Genomic DNA, 26,928 nt, shown 5'->3' on the forward strand with positions numbered 1-26,928 from the left:
GTAAGTAAACACAAATGCAAGGTTTCAAATACAACAAGATATGATAATACAGAACTCCGAATCAGTCTCTTGGAGCCAAAGATACCTTCAAGGGCAAATTCTCTCCCTTGAGCTGTTCCCCCTCCAAAGTTGGAAGCATGACCAAACATGCCTCTCTCCTCAACCTCTCAATTTCGGGCGTCAAAGCCAACTCGAAGTTATTAATGACCTCCACGGTCAGCGCTTGAACCTCACAGACAGCAAATCGCCAGCCAACGCAGCTCCGCACGCCGCCAGCAAATGTCAGACTGGTTCGGGTGCAAAGAATCATTGCACAATCAGATCGACTCGAAGAGAATAACGACATATTAACTTACAGATTGCCATACACACCAACATTCGGTGGTTTCTTGTCACTAGTATCCCTGAACCATCTCTCTGGGTTGTACACATGCGCATCCTCGCCGAATGCTTCCTCGTTTCTATGGATTAAATAGAGTCCCAGACACAAGCAGTCGAAAATTGGTAAGTGAACTCGATTTAACGATATTGAATTTACGCACCTGTTGTATCCGGAGATGGATAGTATCATTTTGAGACCTTTAGGGACAGGAAGCTTCGTAATTTCTTCTCCGCTTGTGGTGCGGATCGGTTTGGACAATGGTAACACGTCGTCCCGAACCGCTTGCCTATAATTATGGTATACTGCTGGATGGAACCTCATTGACTCCTGTTGCAACCCAAACAATTGGGTAAAACAAGGAAAGTGAGCTCAGACGTCGAGGTGTCATTGAAAATAACTTTAGGAAACAACAACTCATACAACCGAGGGGGAAAAGATCTTAGAATTGAGCTCACCTTGAGAACTGCGTTGAGGTAAGGCATGGCATCAAAATCAGATGCGGTGAAGTCGGAACCACCCCGCGCATGAATGGCAGTTTCAGTTTCACGTATCTCCTTACGAAGCCTTGCTTGTACGTCCGGATGGCGTGCGAGCTCGAGAAGGACCCAACAGAGTGATGTAGCACTTGTCTCATGACCAGCTAAGAGGATGGTCCTAGTGTTAACCCGGAGTCAATTCAAATGCCAAACTGTAGAATGCCACGGAGAGCCAGGACATCCATTTTAGAGACCTGTGAACGCACCGCATTTGGGCCAGAAGCTCCTCGTCATTAAGTTTCGCATTTGCATCTTCCGAGGCATTCGCCTTGACTTTTGATCACCAATAAATCGGACAAAGAAACGACGACACGAGGTCAGTAATAGTGCTAGCCAGTCAAGAGGCACTGGCCTACCTAGAAGACTAAGGATATCCTTATTTTCTTTGCCTTCCAAAAGAGCCCCAGCTTTGGAGTCCACGAGCTCACGCGTCACGGCATTCGCCAGCCCAGCGGTGTGGCGCGCGTGTTTGAGGTTCCGACGATTTGAATACTTGGACATAAGACGAAGAACCCAGACGGGTAATGCAGTTTGCATAAGTATGCTTGATTTCGGCGGTGATCCCAGAGTGTCAGACCTAAACAAAGCACACACATCCAATTAGCCCCTGTTTGGAGAAGAGGGTCAATCTAACAGGTCATGGCGCACATGAGTCCCATATATGCTTCCATGAATTCATTCTTCGAATTCGTCAACGCGCCAAATTGATAGTCAAACGCCGCTGCGAGATTGTTGATGAGCAACGAGGTCGAGGCTAGTAGCAGACGGGCTTTCATACCTTCTCCGATAGAATCCATCGTCGCTCGTGAGAGCCAAGTGGCAACATTCAATACCGCACTCTGGCCAGGTGAACTCACGAGAATGTCCGTCCATTGATTCGTCATCTGGACGTTTTTGCAGTCATTAAATGCACTAGTTGTCGATAAAATGCAAGACAAAACGCACCTCCGCACTCACTCGTCGGAATATGGACACGAACGCCTTGGATTCGGGAGCTAAAATATTGTTGAGAATCAGAATGCTTTACAGTCATCGCTTTCGGCTCACCACCAAAACCAGGTAACATGACCTTACGCTGGCGTCGGTGAACTTCGCCATCCGCCCAAAGCAGTCCGCGACCCATCAACACTCGAGAAATCTCCGTCCTCTCTGGCCATTTCAGATAATTGTAGCCTAATGAATTATAGAGAAGACACCGTCAGAAGAACAATATAGAGATGCCGCCGGCAGAAGAACCCACCAGATGTATGGAAGATGTACTGCAAAGCCTTAGGGTCCGAGATTAGAAGACGATCCTCCTACACAAAAACCCGGTGTTCAGCGACGAAAGTGATAATATACGCCAAGGAAACGAACACCAAATGGTCCCTTAATTTTGACAACATCACCGAATTCCTTCTGATACTTGAAATCAGCGTGCCCAACCTGACTCTGGAACAATTCAACCAGGTTCCCTATAAAAGTCCTTCAATTACAGCCGTCTTAACTCCATTCTTTAGAACTCGCCTAATACGAAGGATTCTGCAGGTGGCCCACGAACATGTGCAACTGATATTCTGGCGACTTTTCTATATAACGCATATGCACTGCCAAGAATGGTCGATAAAATCGCTATCACCAAAGGCTGTAACAGGAATTGCAGAAGCAGATCAGAATCACAAGATGATGCGATGTGAAAGTGCCTACATTAGATCCTTGACGTAATGGAATTGGCAAGAAACTGAGTAACGGGGAGTCGCTTGCGAAAGCTGCTGTCGTGGTGTTGAACATGGTCAGGGAAAGATGCACGGGAAATCGTCGAGTGGGAAGAGTGGAAGTGGAAAGGCAAGGGAATTTAGTCCAGACGTGGAAAATAACTGTTCTCCGATTTCCCACTCGCCAACAGATTTGAGAATCTAGCCGAAGAGCCTATGGCACGTCGTGTCGCGGGATCAACCCAGTTGCAATTCTTGTAAACTAACCACCTGCACTTTAGTCCTTGCAAGAAAGTACTCTGTAGGTATGGGGGTGCAAAAAATCCAGCGAGGGTGAAAGTTAGTGACTGCCCTATGCACGGCCTAATTTATAGCTTGAGAGCTTCCAACGACCCCTTTCCACATGACACTCGGCCGAAGAAGGGCAAAAATATCATAGAGAAAGTAATGAATGGAGATGGCATTCTTCCGTGAGTGCATTCCAGCTCTCTGATCAGCCGGCTGATGAGAGGTTTGCGTACATAGGATGAGTGACTGATCCTGATGAATTATTCATCCAATCTAATTGAGGAGAAGCTGTTTCTTTCTCTTGACTGATATACATGCGGAAGGTGCGTGGAGAAAGAAATACTGTCGGAGCCCCTGATAGCCATTCCAGGTCTTCTGCTCGCTGACTTTAGAAGTTGGACTACGCACATCGCGGTTCCTAGATAACGGGACAGTTTCTACTTTTCAAACGTGGTTGGTTCAGTCTTTATCGAAATATTTTCCTTACCGAAAGAAGTTCGGATAAATATATGAGCCTGATCACATTGTCCTCGGTTAAGTTCCAAGTGACAGAAACCGTGGCGTGGGCGGAGGAGTGGATGCTGTGTCGCGTGAATTCCAAGGCGTCAGGGTAAATGAATTGGCTGGACAGATTAAGAGGCGCGTTGCATGTGGTAATGAGCTCTCATTGTTTGTACGTATTAACATCTCAGCCTCAAGGCTGGGGCCGCTCCTGGTCACGTGGATCTACAAACGCCTTCCGCGACTTGCGCCCATCAATTCTGCTGCCATGAACACCAGCAACATCCAGGAAGGACTTCAGGGAGACATCGTGGGGAGCAAGGAGTGCATGTCCTGTCGCATCATCGGCTCCGCCACATTTGCTGGTGTCGGAATATACGCCCTGCTGCAAACAAGGAGATCTGCACCGGGCTCGTTTGCACAGAAACGTATTATTGGTGGATTGGGTGCGGGTATGTGAGCACTTTAAACTCCAGATGGATCCTTTTGACTTTGATTTCGCTCAAGTCATGTTGGTTGGAAGTATAATACGGTGGAATAGCAAATGTGAGCTTCCCGTCTTATAAATATTTGACAATGGTTTGGTAAACTTTGCCTAGGATTATATTTATCCCATTTACTATTTGGCTTTCCATCCAATACCCCTAGATTGAGGAGCAAGAACACCTTTACGTGTGGGTGAAATTCGCCTTCCTTTTCTCCGCAAACGCGGCCATTCCTTTAGAAAACCCGATGATGTTAGATCACTGGTGGCGGAAGTGCTCGGTCTAATACTCACCTTCTTTTTGGTCATTGGTGGCAAACAAGCCGTGGAATATCCTCCTCTCGTACTTCAGACCTTCTGCCATAGTCGTTTCGTATGCTAAAGCAATGATTAGTTCTCCATAAACTACCGCAGCTGGTCCGCGACACACCTTCATTGACAACCTCCTTGCCGGCATGGACTGCAATTTGACTCTTGTCGGCTACTTCTTTGGCCATTGCGACGGCATCCTTCACCACTTGTCCCTCGCCCTGTCCAACGACTCTACTTATCATTCCCCACTTATCCGCTTCCTCGGCCGTGATAGTACGGCCCGTCAATACCATTTCCATTGCACGAGATTTGCCGATAATCCGAGTCAGACGCTGAGATCCTCCGCCTCCCGGAATTACTCCTAAGTTTATTTCAGGTTGTCCGAATTTTGCGGTTGGGGAAGCAAGTATGATGTCGCACATGAGAGCAAGCTCGCAGCCTCCCCCGAGCTTACAAGTATTATGAGTCACCCTCTCAAAGAGAAATTCAGAGAGAGGGCTTACTGCGTATCCACTGACGGCAGCGATGATAGGTTTGCTGATTCGTGCCATCTCAGCCCAGTCCTCCAGGAATCTATTCTTGTACACATCCGCGACTAATGAAACGGCAATAAGGAGGATGCACCAGCCCAAGTTTAGCCTAATTGTCACTCACATTGTTTGTCTTTCATCTCCTTGATATCCGCGCCAGCTTGGAGGAAGAGCATTGTGTTAGCTTTGAAGTCATCTACAATTCTCAATTGTGCGCTGCATACCAGCAAAAGCCTTCTCGGATCCCGTCAACACCATTGCTCCGATAGAACCGTCTCCATCCGCGTCTTTCATAGCTTGGTTGAGCTCCTTGAATAAAGGGCTACACAACGCGTTGAGCGCTTTCGGACGGTTAAGCTGGATTAGCAAAACATTTGGCTCGGGTTTTGACGTGATGAGGTATTCGTATTTCGAGGAGGAAGACATTCTACGATAGGGAGAGAGAGTCACGGTCCAGCGGGTTCGTGCAAGGTTGGAGGCACGAAGTGAGTTTTGAAGGAAAGGACGGGAGATGCAGTGAGCCATGTTAGGAGTCAGATGGTGCACGGGTTTTCCGAAGACGTGCTTGAGAAACTTGGGAGACCCAGGGAGACCCTCCGGAGCCCGGGACTGGGCATCATGTAATCTCTCACGAGCATGAAATTGCCGATTCAGAATTGAAAAGGTACATTTTATCTACCTCGAGATATATCAAGGAAATGGCGTTGCAGGCAAGAACGGCTGAATGACGACCTTTTCCTTGTCCCACTATGTACATTGCACCACAATGAATACTCTTATGAATAATTTTTCTATGTTTACTCACCACCCCGTTCTTCCAGTACACGTCGTTCATTATCAGCTTCTTCACCTCTTCCAAGGTGTCGGCTTCTACGATGAGTAACGACCCCTGCGCGTTTGGTCGCGTTTGTCCGTCAATTGTCGTTGTAGGTTTATCTGGGTCAGCAACTATACCAGCGACTCCTATAGTAAAAGATTATTTAGTAATGAATGGTCCGTCAGCGCCAAGGAGATGAACGGATACGTGCTGAAAACACCACTGTCTATATGTGGCTTCACGTCCGCGAGGTGAGCTTCTCGCACTTCAAATCTCCTCGCAAGGTTGTTGGGGTAATCAGGTGCATATACACAAAATTTCTTCTTGGGCGTAGTACTAGTCGACATGAGGCGCCGGCCAGGAGTTAGAAACGAACGACATGCAATTTGACGAAGACTGAACATTTTCTGAAGTTTCAAGTGACGGGGTTTCGAGCGTTTCGCTCATCTTTATAAGGAAACTATTCGTCCACTCAATCACAAGATCGTGGCTTTGATGAGGATCATTATCGATGGCCCTGAGATCATCATTCAGGTGCAGTAAGAAATTGATGAATTCAGATATTGAAAGGAGTGGCAATCATGTACGGTAGAACAACGATCTTCTCGACATCCCACTAGACGAAGAGCCTCAATTACGAGTAATGGAGAAACGGAACAAAGCTGATGAACGCACCACACCCGACGTATAATAGATGTCTTTCTTCAACATCTCCCAGACTCTGAAAGTCAACGATCAGAGTCTACAACACGATGACCACAGGAGGGGGGATTTGGAAAAGGAAGTCAGAAACGCACTGATCAATGTGTTCTGCTTCACAGATAAAGGCGGATCCAACCATCTTCTTGGGTGCATCTGGCGACGCGATGGACTCTGGCGTCACTAAAGCACCCGCCACACCTTTATCCATTAAAAATGATCAGCACAAGTGGGGAAGTCAGCTCAGAACTGGGCTCCCATTTGAATATCATTAGCGTACGGACGAATCCACTGCCAAAGTTGGCCGTGGCAGTTTCAAGGTGCTTCGCGCGAACAGAGAGCCGTTTTTCGAGTGTGCCTTCTTCAGTATTGTCGGGCGCATAGATGAAAAAACGGGGGCGAGTGTTTGCCATTTGTCTGTCCTGATTTGATGGTTCAAGGGAGGGAGATCAAAAGTGAAGTCTTTGCACCGGCTATAGTCAACAGTGAACTTGTCTAGATCTGATACTTGGCTATGTACGCCGAGTACGGTTTCAAAGGTCCGGTCCGTCCGAAAAGTAATATTAGCACTCTTTCCTTTATCTCCTCCTGTTCTTGCTGCCGAGGAGTTTGGATCTGATCAAGAGCGCGGCGATGGAAATCAACGCTGCTTGAGTACGTGCTGCAAGAAACACTGGGTATCGAGGAACTTCAATCTCTTCTACAAATAATCCGTAGGCAATACGTATGGGGTATATCCGGACCGGCTGCCAGGGGGAGGAGGTCATAATCAACTTCAGACTGCAAATTTCACATTGACGTGGGGTTGTGGATGTCTAGAGCGACATATCATACATTTGGTGCAGTGGTTGACGACGACCTTTAACTGCGAATAAAGCACTGGACCAGTCAATGCGCACAGTGCACACGAAGAGTGCATTTTGTAAATTGTGCATCACGTGGGAAAGGTTGAGATTAAAGGAAATTAATTTGTGCTATTATTACTTGCCCACCACTGTCAAGCAAATGCCCCGGGCATCGTCGCCTCCAGCAGCCCACCGCCAACGCACAAAATTCTCGCCAATACCCTCGAAACCTACCTCAAGACATCAACACTCGCCCTCTCTCATCCTCGAACTCTCCTCCGATGACTCGGCGCTTTCTCCTCTTCATTCGCCTACCAAATCCCCTTCTCAGCAGCGCCCAAAGAATCCCTCAAACAATGCCCGCATAATCCCTTCTTCGGACGTCATAGAAATCTCATCGGATGACGATGATGGCCCACCCTCTCAAGCGTCTATTGTCGCCGATCTACGGAAACAGGTTTCGAAACTCAAACAAGTATGTCCTTCTTTGATAAACATCACCTTTATAAAACTAATTTTATCAAAGGAAAACGAACGTTATGGCAAAGAATGCATTGTGTTGAAACAGGCGCTCGCGCGTTCGCATGCAGAGCTCAAGGAAGCAAATGCATCAAAACTTGAATCAGCTGATGGGAAGCTTGTCTTGGTGCGTTCATCAGCATCATTTTCAATATACCCCCAAATTAATTACTGCGTATAGGAACTCTCCAAACTCGAAGATACGATTAGTTGCGAAATCTGCACAAACCGTCTCTACACACCCTACCTGTACGTTCCATGCATTGTTCCAAAAAAGGCGATGAAATTAACTGCATATATAAACAGCTTACCAGGTTGCGGACATACATTTTGTCTTTCATGTCTTCGTGACTGGTTTGGAATGACTCATGCGCAATTTCTACAAACAAACCCTCATTGGAACCCCAATGCGCAGAATCAAAACATCTTACGCATCCGGAGTCTTCTTCGGCCCGAATATCTTGTTCACCCCCAAATTCAACACGAAATGTTGCATATACAACAGCCCCAGCCTCAATTTACATGTCCAACGTGTCGCAAACGAGTTTACCAGCGCCCCGTCGAGGTTTATGCCCTCAAATCCCTTATAAGGATGAGTTTGAGTGCTAATGAAGCTGAGAAGGCGAGAATTCCACCAGACACAACTGTTGTTGAAAAGCGGCGCGGGCGCCTGGTTGTGGTTGATCCTTGGGATGGTTACTTTCCTAGAGAATAGCTATGATCCATCCTTCTTTTTTTGCTTTCTGCCATTTATGATAGCCTTGGACTCACAATATGTCGATGTACATTATTAATACTATTGCACTGAAACTTCGATAGGTATTTAAATCAAATTACTTATGCAGAAGCTTCGACTGCTAAATACTGTTAATTCTCGTTGAAAGACAGAGTGGGTAGAGTCTGATTGAACAGTTGTAGAAGTACCCAGGCACTTGATCCCGTTATAGAGGATACCTGTATCTCCCACACCACCATCAGGCCAAATGCCAACCAAAGCACCTACTATCATCGATCCTCGTCTTGTGGATGGCGGATTCTACTTGGTACTGTTCATTCGCTCAGACACGCTCGAAGCTGGCTTCCATTGGGCTGCATACCACCACATCGATCAGATAAAGGGCGGCGTGAAGCATCATATTAAGGGCAGCAATGAAAACGGCTGGATGTACGAGGCTATGCAAACCAGAGGAATCCTCAAGGAGTTTCTTCTCCTTGGCCTCATGCGGATCGGACGAACTCCAGATGCTGCGATCATCGAAAACGCAATGAAGAGCGTGTCCTATATCAGTGATCAGGTGCCGGAGGGCTATGATGATCTTAATTGTCGCACTTGGCTCCTGGCGGTGTTCGAGCAACTGCGGAAGGTGGGCGTTGTAAGTACTGTGGGCGTCGATGAGATCGAGAAAGAGGCTTTGAAGTGGGGAGAAGAAGAGTTTGAGGGCGCAAACATGGCCAGAATACCCCGTCCTATTATTGACTCGAAGGATTGTCGTGCTTGAAAAATGGGACTAGAATGTTGAAGTGTAAAACGGACTCGATATGCTGCCATGGAGCTGCGTCGCTCACACAGTTTTCAGCTTGCTTGAAGATCCTAAACCCGGAGAAGAACAACAGCGCGAAATTGGGGAGAGGGAATTGGAGGAAATTTTGTGCGCCGGATGCCCAGTTGAAAGTAAATGAAGTCTTGGTGAAGGAAGCCTCCATAGCCTGTACTGAACCGAACGCGCATCGCAAAGTTATCTAACATTACTACGAATAAAAATGCTCTTCAAGTGCCCTTCTTTAAACTGCAAATGCCATCACAGTTTACTTGGAGGATAAATAAATGATCTATTCAAGAAAGAGGAAATTGAAGATTGCCTGGGTGCATGTAGAAAGAAAGGAAAACATTGACAGCGGTCATGCACAAGGTATCCGTTAGGCGTCAATCCTCCAGTGTTTTTGATTCACTTGGCCGTTACTCCAAGGGCAAGGCTGTCTACAATGTTTCCGGCGGCCCTGTCCATGGTCTCTCATTCCAGGGGTCCTATGCCTATCTCGAGTCTAGTGAAGCAGAATTACAGCAGAATTTACGGTATATTTGCAACTTCACAGGCCGTACAGGGAATGAATAGCATGAAGCACGTCCGCATGGTTGAAGAACTCGTTGCTATGCAATTGTTTCACCTATGGCGACCTGAACAAGTGTGATGTGTTCGTTGGTGCCGCTGTCGTGTATCCGGTACCATTGACTGGGAATCCACGGCGTGGACGCCGGATCACTGGGAGGCGAAAACATTGATTTTCAAGAATCGTTGGGTAGAATTTTCAGGAAGGGGTCTGCAAGTGTGTATATGAAATAGTGTAAATACCACCGGTAGATGTTCACAGTTCTTTCTGACAGCTTCTTCTACTAGTGGCGCTCTGACTTAGTGGTAACTCGTGCAGTTGTCTAAGAGGTCTTCATCCGAAAAGAACCTTTATTTTTTAGAAAAAAAATTAAAATGGCATAATACAGTCTATAAATTAATTTCTCTGTAACAGCAGTGAAAGTATTATAATTTGGGAGAGTCAGAGGCCACTAGAACAAATATTGGTAGACTACTACAAGTGTTCAATATCATATCACAAGAAAAATAATGTAGATGGTATACTCCGGAACACCTTTACCGTTTCTTTGCCCTTGGTTTTCCGGCGGTCTTCCCGGTTGTCTTTCCTGCGCCTGCTCTAGCGCGCTTGGTGGGTGGAGCGGTATGACTAGGAACAGGACGTTCGATAGCCTCAACTTCATCATCGCCATCATCCATTTTTCGTTTGGCCACACCTCGTGAAGGGCCCTCCGCATCATTACCTTCGCCGACCAATCTCATAGTCGGGCTCTGTTGCTTCCATGACGATGTGGATCCCTTCGCGGAACTTCGCGATACAATTGAAGAAGCTGGAGACGCTCGCATAGGAGTCAATTTCCTCTCAGTCTTCGCATGACTGGAGGACGATCCAGATTCTTGATCTCCATCACCACTACCAGCTCCACCTCCAGCACTTTGGCTCTGCATAGCGCGTCCGCTTGAAACCGAGGTAGGAGACGATATCGACTCATCAACATCAATCCTACTTTCCCTCCAATCACGAGCAAAAATACCCTCGGCGGCTAGACCATCCTCGAAAGTCCGTATATCATTCAGCGCTTGAGCATCGTAGTCTGTTGCAAGAAGTTCAACAACACCGTCCCCTGTCATCTGTGCACGAAAATTTTCCAGAGACAAGGAACCTGAGTTTTTCACCAGGTACCGCGTTTTGAGCCGAGCCTTTTCCTGACGATCAAGATCTTCATCTTTACTGGATCCATCGAGCGTGGATGCTTCATCCAAGTTTTCAATCCATTCCCAGGGTTGATTAACGACTGGTTGTTCCTGCAAAAGGTTGGAAGCAACGAGATTGGTCACGGCGCAACTAGTTGAAAGAGATGAAAGCAGCGAGAGTATCTGCTTTCGATATTCTAACGGGAGATCGGTCGGGATATCAGAAGTCAATGTGTTTGGGTAGTGTCGGAAAGGATCGAAGGAAAGCGGTTTTGCGGGCTGTGGAATTTCTGACGTAATGTTAGAATTTGTAGCATTTGAAACACTCTTGGGCCTGAAGTAAAAAGCTTACATACCATCAATGATAAATAACAATGTATCAACGAGGAGTGGATAAACGACAGGATTGAGGTGGTCTGGGGCACCAAAATACTATAAAATTGGTGAATGAACGAGGGCTATACATCAGAAACAGACCAAGACAGGTAGAATATAGACGTACCAGAGCAAGATGGAAGAGATTTCTGATGAACCCGCCACTAAGGTCCTTCATTTTCGGGGTCCATGCCCCGCGGAAACCAAGGTCGAACTGTAACAGTCGAACTAGTAAGATAATCTGCTGTGAGATTTGTGCTGATTGATCGATTTGGGCAGACGCGCTCGGCTCCAGGGTGGTTATAATTTCAGAAAGTTTATTGTGAAGGATTGCCACGAAATCATCTTGGACCACAGGATCGAGATACAGGACCAGAGCTCCTTCCTTTCTAAAAGGCTGAGCGATATAAACCAGCGCGTGCAGCACCTCCCCAACGCGTCGGAGCTTGTCAAGTGCTTTGGTCATCTGTTCGGATATGAATTCCTGAAGCAGCTCATTGATGCATTTGAAACCATTCGCTATGAACTGTATTGCGGCAAATAGTTTCCGTGGTTCCCATCAGTCACGTTCTCGAAGTGAAGCAGGACAGAATCAACTGACTTTGCTGGCGACGGTGCTATCAGCCCCTTGTGCCATCTCCCCAACATAGTAAGCCTCTTCCGAAGTCATCGATTGATGAAAAAGCATGATTGACAATTTGTTTAGATTGCTACTTGCTGCCTCATGCGTGGCTTCCTGTGTAAGCGCCTTCCCTAGCTGTTTGACTGAGAATTGCATCTGAATAGTCGTGGCGACGATTTTCCAAGGGCTAAGTAGACAGGTTACTTCGGGCCAATGATACATATTTTTTTCTTTTGCCAGCATTGTTCAGTGACAAGCGGCCTGTCAAAGAGGTGACACTCACCATCAACATTGTCTCCAAGGATAGTCCTAAGACCGGCTATGATGTTTTGGCCCAAATTGGCTGAAGACTGTTCAGGTAGGGGGGGATAGTCTTCGAAAGCTGCTCGAATTACATCTAAGCTCCTGTACGCTCCCTGACGAAATTGGTTACCGTGACACAGCTGGTGTCGAAGTGAGGTAAATTCAGCCCTGATCTCCTGTGGGATGTCGAGTTTGTTCTCTAGGAGGATTAGGAGAGGAATGCTTTTGACGAGGCATGAGAAATGTGGTTCCTCATAGACTGTCCGCCGCCTAGTCTGGAGGCACTGAACGTCAAAGAGGTCGACCGGAGGTATCCCTGTAGTGTTAGGAGTTTCTTGCAACAATAGTTGTCGGAAGAGGTTGTTGGCGGAGGTGAGGAAAACATGAACTTCTGGGGTCGACTCTGTAGCTCCGAGTTGCCACGCAGGATAAACTACACCCGTCAAGATAGTTGTGGACTTCAGCGCTCCGTGAATACACAGATACAATAATGATACTGTGACGACCTGCCAAGCCTCGGCAGTCAAGGCAGCTATTTCGTTTTGGCCGGGACCCGCGAACCATCTCTGGACGTCACCATCTAAACCGTCGGGGAGGTGCTGATTGACTTGCCAAAGGAACATACCATACCGCAGAGCACAGGCCTTCCGCTGAGTGGTATCAGAGTTCATCAACGGAACCTGACGCAAACTCGCGATTGTATTGTCCCACACCTTCCAGGCCCAGTCGAGAGAAGTGCGATATTTGATCCAAAGACCATTGGCAAGTAGTGAAGGTGCATCTGCTGCCGTATCGGCCGCCATCAAGAGGATTTCAGTAAGGCGATCTGGCACAGACTCAGGGTGTTCGGTAACTGGTCTCAAAGCCTTTGCTGTTGTCAGAGATGTCATGATGACGGATAAGGCGCTCGTACCAGTGTAAAATGACACAGATCAGAGTCAATGCGCTCCCGCGACGCCGGGCTGAGATATGATTTATCTCGGTCGAATTCAACAAGTAGTGAAAGTAAACCCCTTGATTGTATACCCCTACTTTTCGAGGCTTGATGAGCCGAATCGAGGGCGAGGACAATATCTCGCTTGATATTCATACATGACCATATGGTCGCAAAACGATGGAGGGTATCAATAATAGCAACTAGCAACTCCGGATATTTTGTGTTCGCAAGGACCCAGAGCGTAAACTGACATTTGGTCAGCCAGACACTTTTGATTCGATATGTGAAGTAACCTACATCGAGGAGAGAATCAAAGCATTTCACATAGGACATTACTTCCACAGATATACAATAGATACGCAAAAGAGAGGAGCCCGTAACGGCAGAATGAGGTCTAGAAGGCGGTCGGCATACTGGGCATCGTTAGGAACGTGATTTTACCTGCATGCTAGTTCTCGTAGCTTTGGGAGAAACCAGTCCCGTATACTGCGCGCTTGTTCAAACCGAGGAGCATTCATAAGTATCTTGCTTTGGTCCAATAACGTAACAGAAGTGGTGACATCGAAGTCAGTTTCTCCTAGTAATTCGCCCTCTGTTGATAGCTTTAAAGGGATAACTAAACAAAAAACTAACCGCCAAAAAGTTCAGGAAGGATTAGACGGATCTCTTGACGGATCTCCCGTTCTGCGGTATCTTCAGGGGTACTTCTAGCCTTTAAATCATAGAGGGTGACCTTCCTCTGGTTCACTTCCGGGGAAACAGATTTGTGCAGGGGAATCCAGCGCAAAAATTGGCGATGCCTGGATATCGCCGTCTATAATAAATAATGAGATGATAGTATAAACGGTGCTCAGAAGGCTTACTTCGGTAAAGGATAATCCAGGTTCCCCTCGCGCGATCAACCTCTGTATGTACTTCGAATAGGAAAACAGTTCTTCTTTGATCAATTCTCCATAAAGAAGAGCAATACTCCGCAGATGTTTTGCCTCTTCAGCGACTTCTGATATGTCTAACCAATCAAATAGCTGATCTTGCAAAAAATCACTGGGAGTCTCGGTACCACGACGAGTTGCACGTTCGCAGGCCCTATCTCTCCACAGACGAATGAGCGTGACAGCAGCAAAGGGGCGGTGGTCACCATATTGCAAAGTAGTGACACTCCAGGTGAGGAGCATATCCAGTTTTTCTTGAAAAGCTGGTGTATTGTCCAGCTCATTCTGGAAAAAGCTTACTGTTGTCATGTCTGTCATCGCAGAAATAGAGTTAAGCAGCTATAATGCCCGAGTCAATCAGAGGTTGTAAACAACCAATGTAAATATACCTTCACGTCCATGATTGTCATGTACAGGCGTCCGACCCCTTTCGAAGGGGGATCCAAAAACAGGATAGCCTCGTTTCGTTTTTTTATGTCGAAAAGATTATCGCTTATAGAACGTCGGATTTCTCGAACGGCACGATCTGTAGAACATTCAATGCCAGGAGGAAACTGGATGATGTCGGCGGCCATGACATCGGCGATCATTGCAGAATGCGCCAGCCACATACGAGGACAAACGAACGCATCTGGAAGTGCCAGACAGATACGCTAGAAAGCATTGGTCAGATCGGTAGGCGTGAGGCAGAGCAGGCATACTTGAAGTATCACGCAAAACTGCTTCTCCGTGTCAGCCAGGTACTCTTGTGCTGTGTTGCGGATCTGCGAAACATGGTGGTGATCCAATTTGATGCGTAGTTCGGGTGAATTTACCTCAGCTAATTTATTGAGACATGCGTCCACAAATGGTCTAGCAAGAGCACGACTGATCAAAATTGGATTCAAATATTCATCCGCCAGACGGCTCAAAAATCCAGCCTGTGCAAGATTGCAAACACCCATTTGATGCACAAACCACACAAGGAACGTCCTGTGATCTACAAGGCCTTCAGCGTAAAACGTTCGCAAGAGCATCAGACTGATATAACTGAGTCATTCTGAGTATTCCTTAGCGGCCACAGAAACACATACCAGTAGGAAAAGCGTGAGATCCACTTCTCTCTTCCTTCGGCATCAGCGAGAACACCCTTGAAGGTTTGTTTGATGTTGAGTCCAGGGCGTGGAGCACTTGGCAATGCAATATCGGCGAGCTGTTTTTTCATATATCCAGTCATGACGTTTGCCCAATCAATGCTGTACTGTGTTGGATTATAGGAACCCTTTCCTTTTCCGCCTCGCAATCCAGTCTACAAAGTAAGGTGAGCCATTCCTACAATCACGAAAACAAGTGGGAGGAATGCACAGTCTCATTGGCACCAGATACGCGAAGAAACCAAATCGCTCTGGGTATGGCGACATTGTTCTGGTGCAACAAATCCAGCATATCATGACCTTTCGCTAGATGGGGTACATTTTTCCTGAGCCTGTGCAATGGGACGTCGGGATTTGCGAGGTCGGCAAACCATGTTTGTTTTCTCGCTTCATTGAGAGTCACCCTCGTAGGCAGGCGAAAGGTCGAAGAGCTGAAAGACTTATAAGACCTAATGTCCAATTTCCGCCCGATTACTTACGGGATGGGGGGTATCCGGTCGGCACGACGCTTAAAGACTTCGTTAATTAAACTTTCCAACTGATTCAACGTGTCCCCGGCATTCAAGTTTTCGTTTATAATTGCCTGAGCGCTGAAGGTTTCCGCCTAAATTTCTCAACTTCAGTCGGAGGAGTAACACACATACGGTGCAGGTACTCACTGACACTTGATGCCCTAGGACGAAGCCAGACCTGACTCTGGAATCAGATAGCACATCCTCGTCCTGGCCGGGCTTTGTCGGGAAGAACCCAGGGTAACCTAAGGGAATATGTTCATGAGAGCACACCTCAGTAAAAGTAACATATGCTTAAAACGGGGAGATTGTACCGAGGTCAGCTGTGGCATGCGATTTGGGGAGCCATGATGGGGGTTGAGATTCATACAGTGGAAGGTTGTTTTCATCTTTGCGTCCAGGCATTTCTAGGAAAGTAAGGAGACGAGAACATGGAAGGAGGTGACGAAGGATCAAAAGGCAGTCACTGAGCTTTTGGGATTACATATATATTTGGCGTCAATCATTCCGCTGTCGGACCTGATAGGCCTGACTTATGTCTGTCCGTCAATCCTCCATCTCGGGGCGCCAAACGTCTTCTGCTGCTATGGCAAAACTCATCGAGAAAAAAAAGGAGTTTGATGCTGTGGCTGCTCTCGAACGAGCAAGCGCGCTCTATCTACAACGCATTGAAGCCCTGGGAGAGGATTGTGAAGTTATGGCAAAGGCTGGAGAGGGTGCCTAATCTCTACCACTACTCGCTGAGCATCCGATCTTACCCGTATTACAGTTCACGGACAGGTCCTAGAGCAATGGCCTAGGATGTTCCAAATACTAAACCTTTTCCGTGCGCATATTTTTCAACGATCATGCCCCTTCGTCTTATAGCTACTTCAGTGGCTTCAAGGGAGAAACAGGATGCCGAAGATACTTTCGATGGGCAGCGTCTTGTCCGCCTTCCAATCGATGAGCTTCAGCAGCAGGCATCGGAATAGTAAACTCAACCTACAGAACGCGATATATATTGTTATAGAAATCCTAGAACATCGTCAAGCATCATGCCCTCCGGTCCATTCTTCGTCAGGCGGGTTTCTTGTCACCTCCACAACGCCATTGACTTGCATCTCTGCACCGAGATCACTCGCATTGACGCCTGCATCCTGCAACTCCTTCACCAACACTCCACTCAACCCAAGATGATCTCTGGGTATCCAAATCCAAGGTTGCTCAACGTATATCGAGGGGTGATCAAATGCATGTGCATCGTCTTCTTCCGAGTCATCCGAATCATCAGTAAGCGCTTCCGTGGCAGGACTCAGGGCAGGATGTCGATCGAAGAACAAGCTTTTTCCCTTTCCTAAGGCCTTATCCTTTTTTTTCGAGGCCTTGCTACTTGATTTTCTGGGGCCCAGGGATATTTTGGACATAGATGAAGCCTTCGACGCAATCGAGTTCAGAGACTTCATAGGGTAAAGTTCTGGCCCTGCTGTCAATCCTAACGCCTCAGCTATTTTATCATCACTTGTCTGAGGCGAGTTGAGGCCTTCCAAAAGATCACACGAAGAGCTTGAATCCCTGATGGAATCGACTTTGACAGAGTCACTGTCGTTATTAACTTGCTTAGTTGTTTTTTTGGTCCGCTTGCGCACATTGCGAACCGCTGATGATTGAATGAGTACGACTGCGTCTCCTGCAACGGGTATATCTAGCTCACTGGTCCAGCTGAATAAATCAACGCCATTATCGTCGGTATCACTGTTCGATGGTCCTTCCTTTTCCTTATATTTCTCATATCTACGCGTCGCCTGCTGAGTCGCCAGGGACATAGGTAAGTACTTGATGATGGCTAAAATGCCAAACGTGAGCGTCTGTTAATAGTAAACTGAAGGACCCACGGTTGAAGCTATGGTTGATTAAGAGCTGTGCCAGAGCGGTTATACACAACAGAACAAGCATAAGAACTGCTTGCGCAATAGCAGCCGCAACCGAACCGGATGCTTTTAGGAAGAACAAACACGCCAGAGAGACTTGTTCAATGTAAAGGCCGACAACTCAAAACGCGAATTAGCTGGGGGTTGCCAACAATCTGTATCGCTGCTCACATAGATTGTTGATGGCCATAGGAAAATAAAGGCCGCCGGTTTCCAATTCATCCGGTTGGTCAATGACCTGGGATAGTACTGTAAGTTATCAGTGAACTGTGCCAGAACTCCAGACGTGTTTCAGTAAACTCACAAAATTTCCACGCTAAATAGTACGTGAGATAAGCTGATAAGTGGCGTTAGTGTCAAGTGGCTGGATGATGCAGAAACATACTAATAAAGGCGAGGAGATTGATGAGGGGCGACAAAACACTATATGCAAAACCGATTGTGGCAAGTAATGACAGACGAGGGAAGATCACACTCAAGTCAGCCTATGGCGATACAAAGTTCACAATCCTTTACCATGCTCAACAAAAGATGAGACACTTACATGTGGCATGAGGAAGGTAACTCCGTATGCTTGGCGCGGGGTACGCCCAAGGAACCACTTCCGAAGGAAGTGCAGAGCCAAGGGGGCCAATTGGACAAGTGCTGCCCCAGCACCTGCCAAGCCTTGCGTTACTATGAATATCGTCAAAATCCAGGGGGAGGGAATTAAAGACACGTGGAGCATACCCATGTAAGTGAGGAAAAATACTGATGCACCAGGGAGCTGACTAGCCAGCTCTTGGACCGTTTTTGCTGGGTTCTCAATAATCTGGAACAAGTTTTACATTGAGGGGCGGAGACATAGTTGATGGACGAACGTTCTGAATCGCCCGTGTAATTCCAGAACTCAATGTGACGATTAAGAAACCGTGGCTATCAAGCAGCATTACTGGCCTTCAGAGATAACAGTCTCCTATTCAAACTTACATCAACAAAAAGAAATAAAACCGTTTGTAGACGCTGACGGCAATGAGAGAATACCGAGGGATACATTCATACCAAGCGAGACCTAACAATCATAAGCGAGAGCTCATCAAATGAAAACAGCAGTGTACCTCGCAGAATGAATGGTAGCAAGGAAAACAGGGCAGCGAGCAAGGCAGGAGGAAGAACACCTTGAATGAGTCCAAGGACAGGTTTCGGAGCTACTCGTACATATGGTTAGATCAGATCAAAGTAGAAGATCCTAGTTGGTAAGCCTACCAGCACATAACCAATTAAGCCAGCTGTGTTGAGCTTAGGTCAAAAGTGTTTCCCGGTGCGGAAAACTAACTTACTGGAATTTGACACAAAAGCCACTTAAATTACTCAGAGTACCAATGAAACCGACAGGAAAAGCCCATGCAATTATGAGACCAACAGTCGCCGCCCACGAAGTGAGATATCGCCCCCGTACTTCCAGAGCTCCATCGTCCAGGTTATGCCAAACTATATCTTTTGGATGGGCTTCCATCCATTTTGAATACATTGTTGAAGGCTGGCTTTTCTCGTCAGAGTCATTCCATCGAATCGAGGAAGAAATCACGAACTTCGTGGTAGCTAACACATTGCGCCAGAACATGCGCACCCATCTGAAGATTACAGCGGATGAATGCACTTCCCAAGAATTTACCCTTGACAATATTTTCCCTTTCCTTGTGCAGAATGCCATTCAATTCCGCGATCTCTTTCTGTTAACATCGCCCATCAATCATACGACGAAATTTTAATCTGAGCTAAGCGCTACTCACCTTACACCAATCAATGGTATCAACTTTTTGTCCTATCATCCCCAAAAACCCAGTGCGATGATGAGGACGCTTGGCTGGCGGAACAAGCTCGTCCAAAAATGCGCGAGTTAGTGGCGGTATTGCCAAGTCATTCGAAATAGTGAGTCCTTCCTCATCCTTTCGTTTCCTGTTCATGGCTTTCTTATGATGTTTGATCTTCTTCCTCCAAGCTGAAACTGCCTGGACAAGTAGGCTAGATCCCGCTGCTTCTAACTTCAGACATGTATCTTGTCGCCTCTCGAACACATCATTCAAGGATCGTGTGTCACGATATAACCAAACGCGGTCAACACCGCCTGGTACGAAACTTGCGAATGAGCGGAGATCGCGTTCGTTGGCCAGTTCGTCCGGTACAGAAGTGATTAAGACCGTACGAGCTTGTGCGAGCCGAGAATGAGACGGACTAATGAGAAATTGGTGGCGCAGATTTACGAAATAGGCCATCTCGCGACGAATCATCCACACTACGAAAACTACGAGGTGATGAGAAAAATTCAAAGGACACGTGTAGAAATCGACAAACATGTTAAGACATAGGCAACGACAATATGTGCACTGAATCGGCTTTGATCTCGTGGTTGAATGATACTGAAAATTTCTAGGTCAAAGTGAATAAAAAGGAACAGAGGTATGAACTTACTTTGTCCACGATATTCTTTCAAGGCCTTCTTTATCAGATGTGATCCCAACGGCATCTGCTGGAATAATAACGACGAATGTAGAGAGGGTGAAGACCAAAAAAATCCAAATGAGGAGTTTGATATATCTTAGGAACATATAACTAGACCACGATTTGTCAATGTCGGCCAGAGGAATGGGAAAAAATGGACTTTACGCATCAAGTCCATTCTTGTGTATCTACGAGCACCTCTGTCAGTGACTCCGTGAACGTTGTTTGGAAAAGGCAAACTAACAATATCTTCCGCTGGGTATCTTATAAGTGCCGGGAGCCATTTGGCTATTCCAGATGGTAACGCTGCTGCTCGTTTACTAGAGAGGAATAAGATGAACCGACACACGTTAGAAAAAAAAGTAGTTCATCCTCACTGTGGAGGTGGTAGGACTGTCCTGGGACCATAAATTCTCCACAGTTTCTGCTTGAGAAGAAAGAATGCCAGAACTTCCACCCCAAGGAGAGCCCCGTTTACAACCAAGGCAGTGACAAAACTACGGGTCGTGCTGCTGCTGAGAGCCTTTCCTGGATCAACGGCGGCCATTGGTCAAAAATGTAGATGTTGAGTGCTGTAAGGCGAAACCAGAGGAGCGGCGAAAGGGTCTATCAGGGCATTTATGCAATGATCTCAAAATTAACCGATACTTATATGGTGCAAGGCACGCCGGTCGTCAGGCAAATCACTTACATACTCATTAGTACATCATGCATCATGATAGGGTCATTACAACCTCGGCCAATATGTGGCGACTTTATCCACATCCGATCCACGCCTGATCCACCATCAATTCGTTCTGCCGGGTGGTTATCGGTGGTGCGTAACTCTGCATCTACTAACCACCATCAGGTAATCCTAAAACGCGGCGAGCGACGTATATATTCAAATTTCAGACTATGCCCACTAGCTATGTATGATTTTATGGGACCATGAGTGTACACCCTCAGTACCAGACCTGAAGATATTCGGCAAATAAACTTGAAAACCAACCATTCACTTCCGACAAGTATATAATCTATATTCCGCTTGGAAGATATATAGTGCCTACTTGAGATAAAAAGGGCTGAGCTCTGCGATCGAAAGATAGTCACGAAGCACCATGCAGAATGAATCATAACAAATGTCAAGAAACGGGAGAGAACGTCAAATCCGCAGTGATGTCATAAGCTTTATCTTGTGTTGCTGCGGCCGTTCACCACACACACACCAATGCCTACCAATATCGTCGATGTTCCACCAGAAATTCTTCTCGACAACCTGTTCCCTGTTTTACCAGTCACTGACCTTCTCTCGTTGACCGTAACATCAAAGGTGGTTAATATCTCGACCCACGAAAAGATGAAGCTTTAACCGCCGAGTCATGTTCATCCTCTAGTACTTCTTATTCTTGTGCTCAGATGAAACGCTCTGGTATCGCAAACTCAAGGCAGACTATAATTTTGATGGATCGGGGACGGCACGACGTACAGGTTGGAAGTTTATCTATAGAGGATTATATAGACCCAAAGGTAACATCTACCCTGCTGCGACATAAATGTTTTAATTTCTTCATTGCAGTGTTTGTATGGGGGTGAGTTCTATCACCTGGTACTCATAGCATTCGTCGCCGAGTTGACTATTCTGTAGAGAGGCTGAAAATTCACGATTAGGACTGAGGCAATACCCTGGGTCCAGATCTGCTGGTGTCCCTTTTCCTGTCCAGCTGGATATCCCTGGAGCCAACATTATCAAGCTCATCGCAGGCGGCATGTGGGTGCACTACTCTTTCTAATGTTTATATTGTCCACATTGCGTTTCAAGGTCTTTTCATGCCCTCGACACGCGGGGCAATATGTATGTCTGGGGTATGTGCGGGGCCCTTTCTCAGGCATTTTAGCCACTCATACTGAAAGGAACAGGGACTCTCGATGGGACGATGCATAGTCTTCATCTGGACGGGTATGCTGCTAAGGGCAAGCCTGCAAGAAATCCTTTGAAATTGGAGATGCCTGACCCAATCAGAAGTATAAGGTAAATACAGCATTTATTTGACATGCGTATTGAGTCTTTGATTGTCGCTGTAGCTGTGGGCGTCTGCACTCCTGCTCTTTAGATATCAAAGGCAGAATTTGGAACTTTGTTAATTGGGGACGACCCTTTCGGCTCTCCTCTCACCTTTTGTCTCAGCCTGACTCCGAGCCTATCCAGATTGAATGTGGATGGTCATTCTCGTCTGCTCTCCTGAAAAATGGTGAAGTTCTCGTTTGGTGGCCCACAGTGGGTGCTCTCCAGGAAGAGGTCGATACGCGATTCCAAAGTATGGATGAATCAGGGGTCGGGGAAGCACAAGCGAGGAATGGTATTATACCATGCCACACGTGGACTGCAGCCGTCGACCCTGTCCTCCTACCTTCATTGCCATCTTTACCTGATATCGCAGGTATCGGCGAGGATTTCAGGGAACTCCCACCTCGGTTGATTGAAATCGGGGGTATGGACAGCATGATAATTGGACTGACTAACTATGGGCACGTCCTCAGATTCCGAGGACTTGATTATGAGGGCGCTATTGGCACTTCAGGTTGGCAATATGTATGTCCACCGATAGGTATATGAACACCTCTGATGTCCAAACTAGCTTCCAGAGTTCAGCGAGACAGCTCGAATTTGCCAACTGTCCGAGTTTTCAGACGGAAATTTTGAACTACCGGAAACTATAAAGATCACCCATGTCAGTATTCGTCTTTACGCTCATAAATGTCTCAATCTTTTAACCAACTCCACCTTTCAGGTCTCCGCCCACTTCATGCATTTCTCTGCGTTCTCGACAGGCTCCTGTTCCATAGTTCTCCAGGGGGAGATTGATACAGATCCTGACTCCAAACCCAAGATAATACCCGAGCTCCAGAACAGAGACATCATATCTGTTGAATTTGGTGACTATCATAGTGCTGCCCTTTCAGCAAGTGGGAAATTATACACTTGGGGTTCATATTCAAAGGGAGCGCTGGGTTTGGGCGATCCATTGACACTGCCAATAGGCACACCGGGTGGGTTTGCAAATCAAGCTCAGTTGAATGGAGGCAGGGGCAGACCACCAAGTGTCACAGTACCAACAGAGGTGAGATTTGATCATGGGCGGAGAAAGTCCAAGGATAGGTTTTGCTTTTCTGTCACCGCTGCCGGTTGGCACACGGGAGCTCTAGTCATCGACCTTGAGGTGTGTCGATTCCCCACTTTGATCGATAGATAGTCATTAGAGCCCTTTCGTATAGCCCGACGAAAATGAGGAAGATGACAAGATTCAATTCCGGTCTCAGCAACAGCAATCGCAAGATCCGGATAGTTGGTCTACTCCGCCGATCGTACCTCAGATACCCGCTCGAGGTTGGGGTATGCCTTTTATCCATCGTATTGGGTTCGCTGGGCGTGGAATGCATCGAGGTCAGTCGAATAGAGATGGAGCTTCGGGCTCATGAGGTAGAAAGACATAGCGTATGCTTCGGATAGATATGACAATTGGAACTCAACACTTATCACTAAAGAAAATCATATGTGTGTGTTACATCCCTGGTCTCATGAAACCTTTGCTGCATTTTTCTTTTGCTCTTTCAGCATTGCAATACGCTATAGAGGTCAAGTCAATATCAAAAAGATAAAATTTCCACGCAATAACGCATACCTGTTTCCGCTCTTCCTTCCGTCTGGCCATCTCTGCGGCTTTCTCTTCTTTCGTCATTAACACGGCAGGTGTTTGAACTAATTTTGGATCAGGTGAAGCTAGTACCCCTTGGCCCCAGTCGTCATTTTCATTCCATTCACCGATTACGGGTGTAGGGGGGGATTGTATGGGCGTTGAGCGGCGGGTCGAGTGTGCAGGAGACGTAGCTCTTGGGACAGGTATTGTTCTTGGTATTGAGGACGGTGACAAAAGGCTCTTTGTTTTTGGAGTACCGATTCTTGACCCACTCAATGAATTGTTGTTCGTCATTGGCTGAGGCTGTGGACTTGACGCCGTTTCAAATGCACCTAAAACCAGGGTAGTGGTTTATAACTAAGAAGCAAGCATGAAACTGCACACTCACTCCAATCATCCTGATCGGCATTGACATCCATAAGGTCATCATTGCCCCAAGGATTATCGCTACCAGCCATGATCTCATCTTCTAGTTCCTTAGCAAACTGGGCGACAGCGTTCGTATTTGCTATTTTCTTCGAACTTCCACCTAGCTGCAGGGCTTTGCCTGTACCAGAAGCCACCGAGTTGGGAGTCCGCTCCTCAGGGATCGTCTGGGTCGAAGTTTTGTTCGCTGATTCGCCTATATGGGGGGAGAAACCACCTGGCATATTAGTGTTTGAAAGTTGGTTCATTCCTGCATTGGCTCCGGCCGTAATAGAAGTTTGGAGGTCAGAAGGGGCCAACTAAAAACCCGTGAAGCTGAAAGATTCATTGAAGGAGATGTACACATACCCGTTTACCGAAGGACGATATAGCCCATTCTGCAAGCGTGCCAGCAGCTCCTGTTGCACTGTTTACGAGGCCATTCGGAATGGGGAACGCGCCGCCCGCTGGTTCGTTTGCGGGAATTGCGGTGTCTGTTGAACCGGTTGCTGGCTGCATGTGGTAGGTCAGATGTGATTACACTTTCAAAATAATTGAGGAAACACCATGGTTTTCGCGTATTCCTCTAGTTTCTTCACAAATAGCTCAATGGCCTTGAATGCCTGATCCCTTACTAACCTAGAAATGCAATATTGTAAAAATATCCGTCATAACGGATCAAAATCTCACTTCTCTTTGTCAATTAGGGTGAAGGTAACATTTGGAAGAACCTTCGTCGCGATATCCTCTGCTTCGAAGCAGTCGATAGTCGCCATGAATGCCATAAGCCCAGCTACGCGCGCATGAACGAACGAATCCTTTAGAGCGCGAGTGAATGCGGGCACGAGGACTTTGCGCTTGGTATTGTAACCAAGAGTAGGTCCGAGCCGTCCAATGAGTATACAAGTGTTCGTCCGAATGGATGGCTCGGGATCCATTTGCATCTTGGCAAGCAGACGGAGGAGGTCATTGTTCAGGATCCTGTCCGTGAACTATGAAAGTATGTCATTAACGCCGGTCAGCATGGATGGCGAGCTTTACCTTGGGAGCCAGAAGGTCAATGGATTTGGTGGTCGCTTCTCGAATGACGGCAACGGTGTCAGTGAAGCCCGTTTGCTGTGGGGGAATGTAGAAAGGCCAGAATGGTGCGTTTTTTTTAGACTTACGAGGTGAGGGAAGAGCTTTTCTGAAACTGTTTTCTTGTCCAGCTTATCTGCATATTCTGGAAGGTTGTCAAGCAGAGCCATTCGTGTTCCTCTATCCGGACTGGCATATAATTTGATTAAAGGTGTAATAATGGCTTTAGGATAATCCTCTGGAGGTAGGTTTTTGCCAAATTGAATGACGAGAGGAAGCATTGTTGCCGCACTTGCGCCGCCGAATTCAAGGGCAGAGACGAGAGATGGCAGCACTTTGTGGGTAGTGAACTCGGATGGAAAGGATGATGCTGATTCTTTGAGGGTTCTGTGGATAGCTGAATAGATAACATCTCTAGAATGCAAGATGAAACCTACTCACTTGAGGAGGAAATTCTTCTCCGCTTCGCTTGCTATTGAAAAACTCTCCAACCCCGAGCAGACTTTGACCAATCTATTTGCCGCGAAAAATCCGGTATCTACCATCCCTAGATCAAGAAAACCTTTGGGGTTGAGTCGATTCCTTGGATTGGGATTGAGAAGCCTCTTGTATGCATTAAACATGGATGCGGGTATTGAGCCACGCGATGCAGCGGTTGGTGGAGGGTGGGGCGGGAGGGAGGTTTCTGGTGCAGCATGATTGGGATTGAAAACAGAATGCAATAGTAGGCCAAGGGCATAAGAATCTAGTGCCACGGAATCATATCTGCAATAAATGTGTGAGTGTTCAATTTGCGAAAATCTCAAGCTCACTGTTTCAGTGACGACCAACTACCTTTCTTCACCTCTGGAGAAGTCCATGCGAAAGATGATGGGAAAGCACCGCCGAGATTCTAATAAAGGAGAGGAAGTGATTCGTACTGGACGAGCACTAAATCGAGTAGATGAGGAAGAGGACACCTACATATAGAATGGCTGTATCGTCCTTGATGTTACTAAGAAGCTCAAATCCTCCTAGTTTCCATTCACCAGAAGGTGAGATAAAAATCGATTGCATGCATATCCTTCCGTGGGTAGATGCACAGGAGTCATTGAGAAATGTTAGAGCGACCTGAGTATGAAGGTCCTGATACAGCGAAAGGACGACGTGTTAGAGGAAGGCATACCGATACACGATGTAGACCCCATAAAAGCCACTCCTCTCTTTCTTGAGAACTACGGGATATCCATGTAGGTAAAGCGTTAGAGAGAGGTTGAACCCGTTCGGTCATGATAAATATTGACGTGTCTGATTCTACTGCGTCAATGAATTTCAGGACATCAGGATGGCGTATTGTCCTGAGCTTTTTGAGAGCGTTTTGCGCAAAAGCTTTGAAATTTGGCCGGGTGGAATCGGAGAGGTCATACTCGAATACGGAGACATTAGATCCATCCTCCTAGAAGACCTGTCAGGAAGCGAAGGATGAGGCCGTCGAAGGCGATTCACTGACTCGTTTTACTGCGTCGTAGAGAGAGTATAGTCCCTCGAAGGAAAGAACTTTTTGGCCGAGGGTAAAGGGAAGGTTGAGGCCAGATTTCTGAACCAGGGCAGAGCCCAAGTTTCTGAGGTAGTCCATGGGCAGTGAGAGGATGATGGATCATTGTTACAAATAAATAGCTTTCTTCCTTCTTCCATTC

General features: G+C 46.9%; 11 protein-coding genes across 11 annotated transcripts; 4 read left to right on the forward strand and 7 right to left on the reverse strand.

Moving 5' to 3' along the window:
• Positions 1–25: 25 nt before the first annotated feature.
• On the reverse strand, positions 26–2,929 carry AGABI2DRAFT_185247 (hypothetical protein). Its single transcript, XM_006460848.1, has 14 exons — positions 2,605–2,929; positions 2,425–2,542; positions 2,275–2,372; positions 2,159–2,216; positions 1,966–2,091; positions 1,864–1,913; positions 1,697–1,802; positions 1,567–1,639; positions 1,275–1,495; positions 1,125–1,191; positions 838–1,036; positions 543–709; positions 357–461; positions 26–287 (listed from the first exon to the last, which is right to left on the reverse strand). Exons 1-14 carry the CDS (start codon positions 2,686–2,688, stop codon positions 62–64), a joined length of 1,698 nt encoding a protein of 565 aa, XP_006460911.1. The 5' UTR covers positions 2,689–2,929; the 3' UTR covers positions 26–61.
• A 1,011-nt stretch (positions 2,930–3,940) lies between these two features.
• AGABI2DRAFT_192491 (hypothetical protein) lies at positions 3,941–5,307 on the reverse strand. Its single transcript, XM_006460849.1, has 6 exons — positions 4,952–5,307; positions 4,852–4,887; positions 4,701–4,792; positions 4,316–4,646; positions 4,180–4,263; positions 3,941–4,119 (listed from the first exon to the last, which is right to left on the reverse strand). Exons 1-6 carry the CDS (start codon positions 5,250–5,252, stop codon positions 4,070–4,072), a joined length of 894 nt encoding a protein of 297 aa, XP_006460912.1. The 5' UTR covers positions 5,253–5,307; the 3' UTR covers positions 3,941–4,069.
• Positions 5,308–5,347: 40 nt separating this feature from the next.
• Positions 5,348–5,971, reverse strand: AGABI2DRAFT_135998 (hypothetical protein). The gene is made up of 3 exons (XM_006460850.1): positions 5,756–5,971; positions 5,533–5,690; positions 5,348–5,474 (listed from the first exon to the last, which is right to left on the reverse strand). The coding sequence occupies exons 1-3, from the start codon at positions 5,889–5,891 to the stop codon at positions 5,418–5,420; spliced, it is 351 nt and encodes a 116-aa protein (XP_006460913.1). The 5' UTR covers positions 5,892–5,971; the 3' UTR covers positions 5,348–5,417.
• A 73-nt stretch (positions 5,972–6,044) lies between these two features.
• AGABI2DRAFT_135999 (hypothetical protein) lies at positions 6,045–6,764 on the reverse strand. The gene is made up of 4 exons (XM_006460851.1): positions 6,524–6,764; positions 6,342–6,444; positions 6,220–6,265; positions 6,045–6,160 (listed from the first exon to the last, which is right to left on the reverse strand). The coding sequence occupies exons 1-4, from the start codon at positions 6,654–6,656 to the stop codon at positions 6,101–6,103; spliced, it is 342 nt and encodes a 113-aa protein (XP_006460914.1). The 5' UTR covers positions 6,657–6,764; the 3' UTR covers positions 6,045–6,100.
• Positions 6,765–7,248: 484 nt separating this feature from the next.
• AGABI2DRAFT_117829 (hypothetical protein) lies at positions 7,249–8,322 on the forward strand (the record flags this gene model as incomplete). The annotated part of the gene is made up of 4 exons (XM_006460852.1): positions 7,249–7,563; positions 7,615–7,734; positions 7,789–7,856; positions 7,914–8,322. 4 exons carry the CDS (start codon positions 7,249–7,251, stop codon positions 8,320–8,322), a joined length of 912 nt encoding a protein of 303 aa, XP_006460915.1.
• A 313-nt stretch (positions 8,323–8,635) lies between these two features.
• Positions 8,636–9,097, forward strand: AGABI2DRAFT_45459 (hypothetical protein; the record flags this gene model as incomplete). The annotated part of the gene is made up of 1 exon (XM_006460568.1): positions 8,636–9,097. A coding segment is annotated over one exon (462 nt), but the record flags the coding sequence as incomplete, so codon positions are not given.
• A 988-nt stretch (positions 9,098–10,085) lies between these two features.
• On the reverse strand, positions 10,086–16,140 carry AGABI2DRAFT_204238 (hypothetical protein). The gene is made up of 18 exons (XM_006460853.1): positions 16,017–16,140; positions 15,850–15,947; positions 15,670–15,794; positions 15,402–15,621; positions 15,131–15,345; positions 14,873–15,077; positions 14,759–14,821; positions 14,447–14,710; positions 13,989–14,396; positions 13,759–13,939; positions 13,567–13,702; positions 13,423–13,519; positions 13,102–13,371; positions 12,169–13,054; positions 11,865–12,115; positions 11,391–11,789; positions 11,241–11,320; positions 10,086–11,213 (listed from the first exon to the last, which is right to left on the reverse strand). The coding sequence occupies exons 1-18, from the start codon at positions 16,105–16,107 to the stop codon at positions 10,253–10,255; spliced, it is 4,950 nt and encodes a 1,649-aa protein (XP_006460916.1). The 5' UTR covers positions 16,108–16,140; the 3' UTR covers positions 10,086–10,252.
• Positions 16,141–16,237: 97 nt separating this feature from the next.
• On the forward strand, positions 16,238–16,676 carry AGABI2DRAFT_117832 (hypothetical protein; the record flags this gene model as incomplete). Its single annotated transcript, XM_006460854.1, has 3 exons — positions 16,238–16,418; positions 16,472–16,528; positions 16,579–16,676. 3 exons carry the CDS (start codon positions 16,238–16,240, stop codon positions 16,674–16,676), a joined length of 336 nt encoding a protein of 111 aa, XP_006460917.1.
• A 54-nt stretch (positions 16,677–16,730) lies between these two features.
• AGABI2DRAFT_117833 (hypothetical protein) lies at positions 16,731–20,640 on the reverse strand (the record flags this gene model as incomplete). Its single annotated transcript, XM_006460855.1, has 19 exons — positions 16,731–17,527; positions 17,577–17,732; positions 17,784–17,861; positions 17,917–17,949; positions 17,998–18,097; positions 18,157–18,287; positions 18,342–18,423; positions 18,473–18,527; positions 18,582–18,663; positions 18,710–18,799; positions 18,858–18,880; positions 18,932–19,131; positions 19,184–19,324; positions 19,385–19,896; positions 19,947–20,011; positions 20,064–20,204; positions 20,259–20,281; positions 20,338–20,413; positions 20,471–20,640. The coding sequence occupies 19 exons, from the start codon at positions 20,638–20,640 to the stop codon at positions 16,731–16,733; spliced, it is 2,955 nt and encodes a 984-aa protein (XP_006460918.1).
• A 638-nt stretch (positions 20,641–21,278) lies between these two features.
• Positions 21,279–23,340, forward strand: AGABI2DRAFT_221227 (hypothetical protein). Its single transcript, XM_006460856.1, has 9 exons — positions 21,279–21,405; positions 21,470–21,602; positions 21,652–21,664; positions 21,721–21,843; positions 21,895–21,938; positions 21,993–22,104; positions 22,158–22,665; positions 22,712–22,804; positions 22,865–23,340. The coding sequence occupies exons 1-9, from the start codon at positions 21,304–21,306 to the stop codon at positions 23,324–23,326; spliced, it is 1,590 nt and encodes a 529-aa protein (XP_006460919.1). The 5' UTR covers positions 21,279–21,303; the 3' UTR covers positions 23,327–23,340.
• A 1,380-nt stretch (positions 23,341–24,720) lies between these two features.
• On the reverse strand, positions 24,721–26,867 carry AGABI2DRAFT_69620 (hypothetical protein; the record flags this gene model as incomplete). The annotated part of the gene is made up of 9 exons (XM_006460857.1): positions 24,721–24,814; positions 24,866–25,167; positions 25,217–25,291; positions 25,342–25,639; positions 25,694–26,017; positions 26,065–26,144; positions 26,216–26,362; positions 26,418–26,687; positions 26,742–26,867. The coding sequence occupies 9 exons, from the start codon at positions 26,865–26,867 to the stop codon at positions 24,721–24,723; spliced, it is 1,716 nt and encodes a 571-aa protein (XP_006460920.1).
• Positions 26,868–26,928: the final 61 nt, after the last annotated feature.

Source organism: Agaricus bisporus, assembly GCF_000300575.1.
Source record: "Agaricus bisporus var. bisporus H97 unplaced genomic scaffold AGABI2scaffold_5, whole genome shotgun sequence".
NCBI lineage: Eukaryota > Fungi > Basidiomycota > Agaricomycetes > Agaricales > Agaricaceae > Agaricus > Agaricus bisporus.

Bases quoted from the DNA above. Each gene is read 5' to 3' on its own strand.
- AGABI2DRAFT_185247 (XM_006460848.1), bottom strand. From the start codon at position 2,688: ATGTTCAACACCACGACAGCAGCTTTCGCAAGCGACTCCCCGTTACTC. The intron at 2,543-2,604 runs GTAGGCACTTTC...TTCCTGTTACAG, and splicing joins CATTACGTCAAGGATCTAAT to CCTTTGGTGATAGCGATTTT. The intron at 2,092-2,158 runs GTGGGTTCTTCT...ATAATTCATTAG, and splicing joins GTACATCTTCCATACATCTG to GCTACAATTATCTGAAATGG.
- AGABI2DRAFT_192491 (XM_006460849.1), bottom strand. From the start codon at position 5,252: ATGGCTCACTGCATCTCCCGTCCTTTCCTTCAAAACTCACTTCGTGCC. The intron at 4,888-4,951 runs GTATGCAGCGCA...TCTTCCTCCAAG, and splicing joins ATCCGAGAAGGCTTTTGCTG to CTGGCGCGGATATCAAGGAG. The intron at 4,120-4,179 runs GTGAGTATTAGA...GGTTTTCTAAAG, and splicing joins CACCAATGACCAAAAAGAAG to GAATGGCCGCGTTTGCGGAG.
- AGABI2DRAFT_135998 (XM_006460850.1), bottom strand. From the start codon at position 5,891: ATGTCGACTAGTACTACGCCCAAGAAGAAATTTTGTGTATATGCACCT. The intron at 5,691-5,755 runs GCACGTATCCGT...CTTTTACTATAG, and splicing joins TATAGACAGTGGTGTTTTCA to GAGTCGCTGGTATAGTTGCT. The intron at 5,475-5,532 runs GTGAGTAAACAT...CAATGTACATAG, and splicing joins TGTACTGGAAGAACGGGGTG to TGGGACAAGGAAAAGGTCGT.
- AGABI2DRAFT_135999 (XM_006460851.1), bottom strand. From the start codon at position 6,656: ATGGCAAACACTCGCCCCCGTTTTTTCATCTATGCGCCCGACAATACT. The intron at 6,445-6,523 runs GTACGCTAATGA...TAATGGATAAAG, and splicing joins CTTTGGCAGTGGATTCGTCC to GTGTGGCGGGTGCTTTAGTG. The intron at 6,161-6,219 runs GTGCGTTCATCA...CTCTTCGTCTAG, and splicing joins TCTATTATACGTCGGGTGTG to TGGGATGTCGAGAAGATCGT.
- AGABI2DRAFT_204238 (XM_006460853.1), bottom strand. From the start codon at position 16,107: ATGCCTGGACGCAAAGATGAAAACAACCTTCCACTGTATGAATCTCAA. The intron at 15,078-15,130 runs GTATGTGTTTCT...CAGTTATATCAG, and splicing joins ATCTCACGCTTTTCCTACTG to TCTGATGCTCTTGCGAACGT. The intron at 12,116-12,168 runs GTGAGTGTCACC...TGCTGGCAAAAG, and splicing joins CCTTGGAGACAATGTTGATG to AAAAAAATATGTATCATTGG.
- AGABI2DRAFT_221227 (XM_006460856.1), top strand. From the start codon at position 21,304: ATGCCTACCAATATCGTCGATGTTCCACCAGAAATTCTTCTCGACAAC. The intron at 21,939-21,992 runs GTATGTGCGGGG...TGAAAGGAACAG, and splicing joins GGGCAATATGTATGTCTGGG to GGACTCTCGATGGGACGATG. The intron at 22,105-22,157 runs GTAAATACAGCA...TTGTCGCTGTAG, and splicing joins GACCCAATCAGAAGTATAAG to CTGTGGGCGTCTGCACTCCT.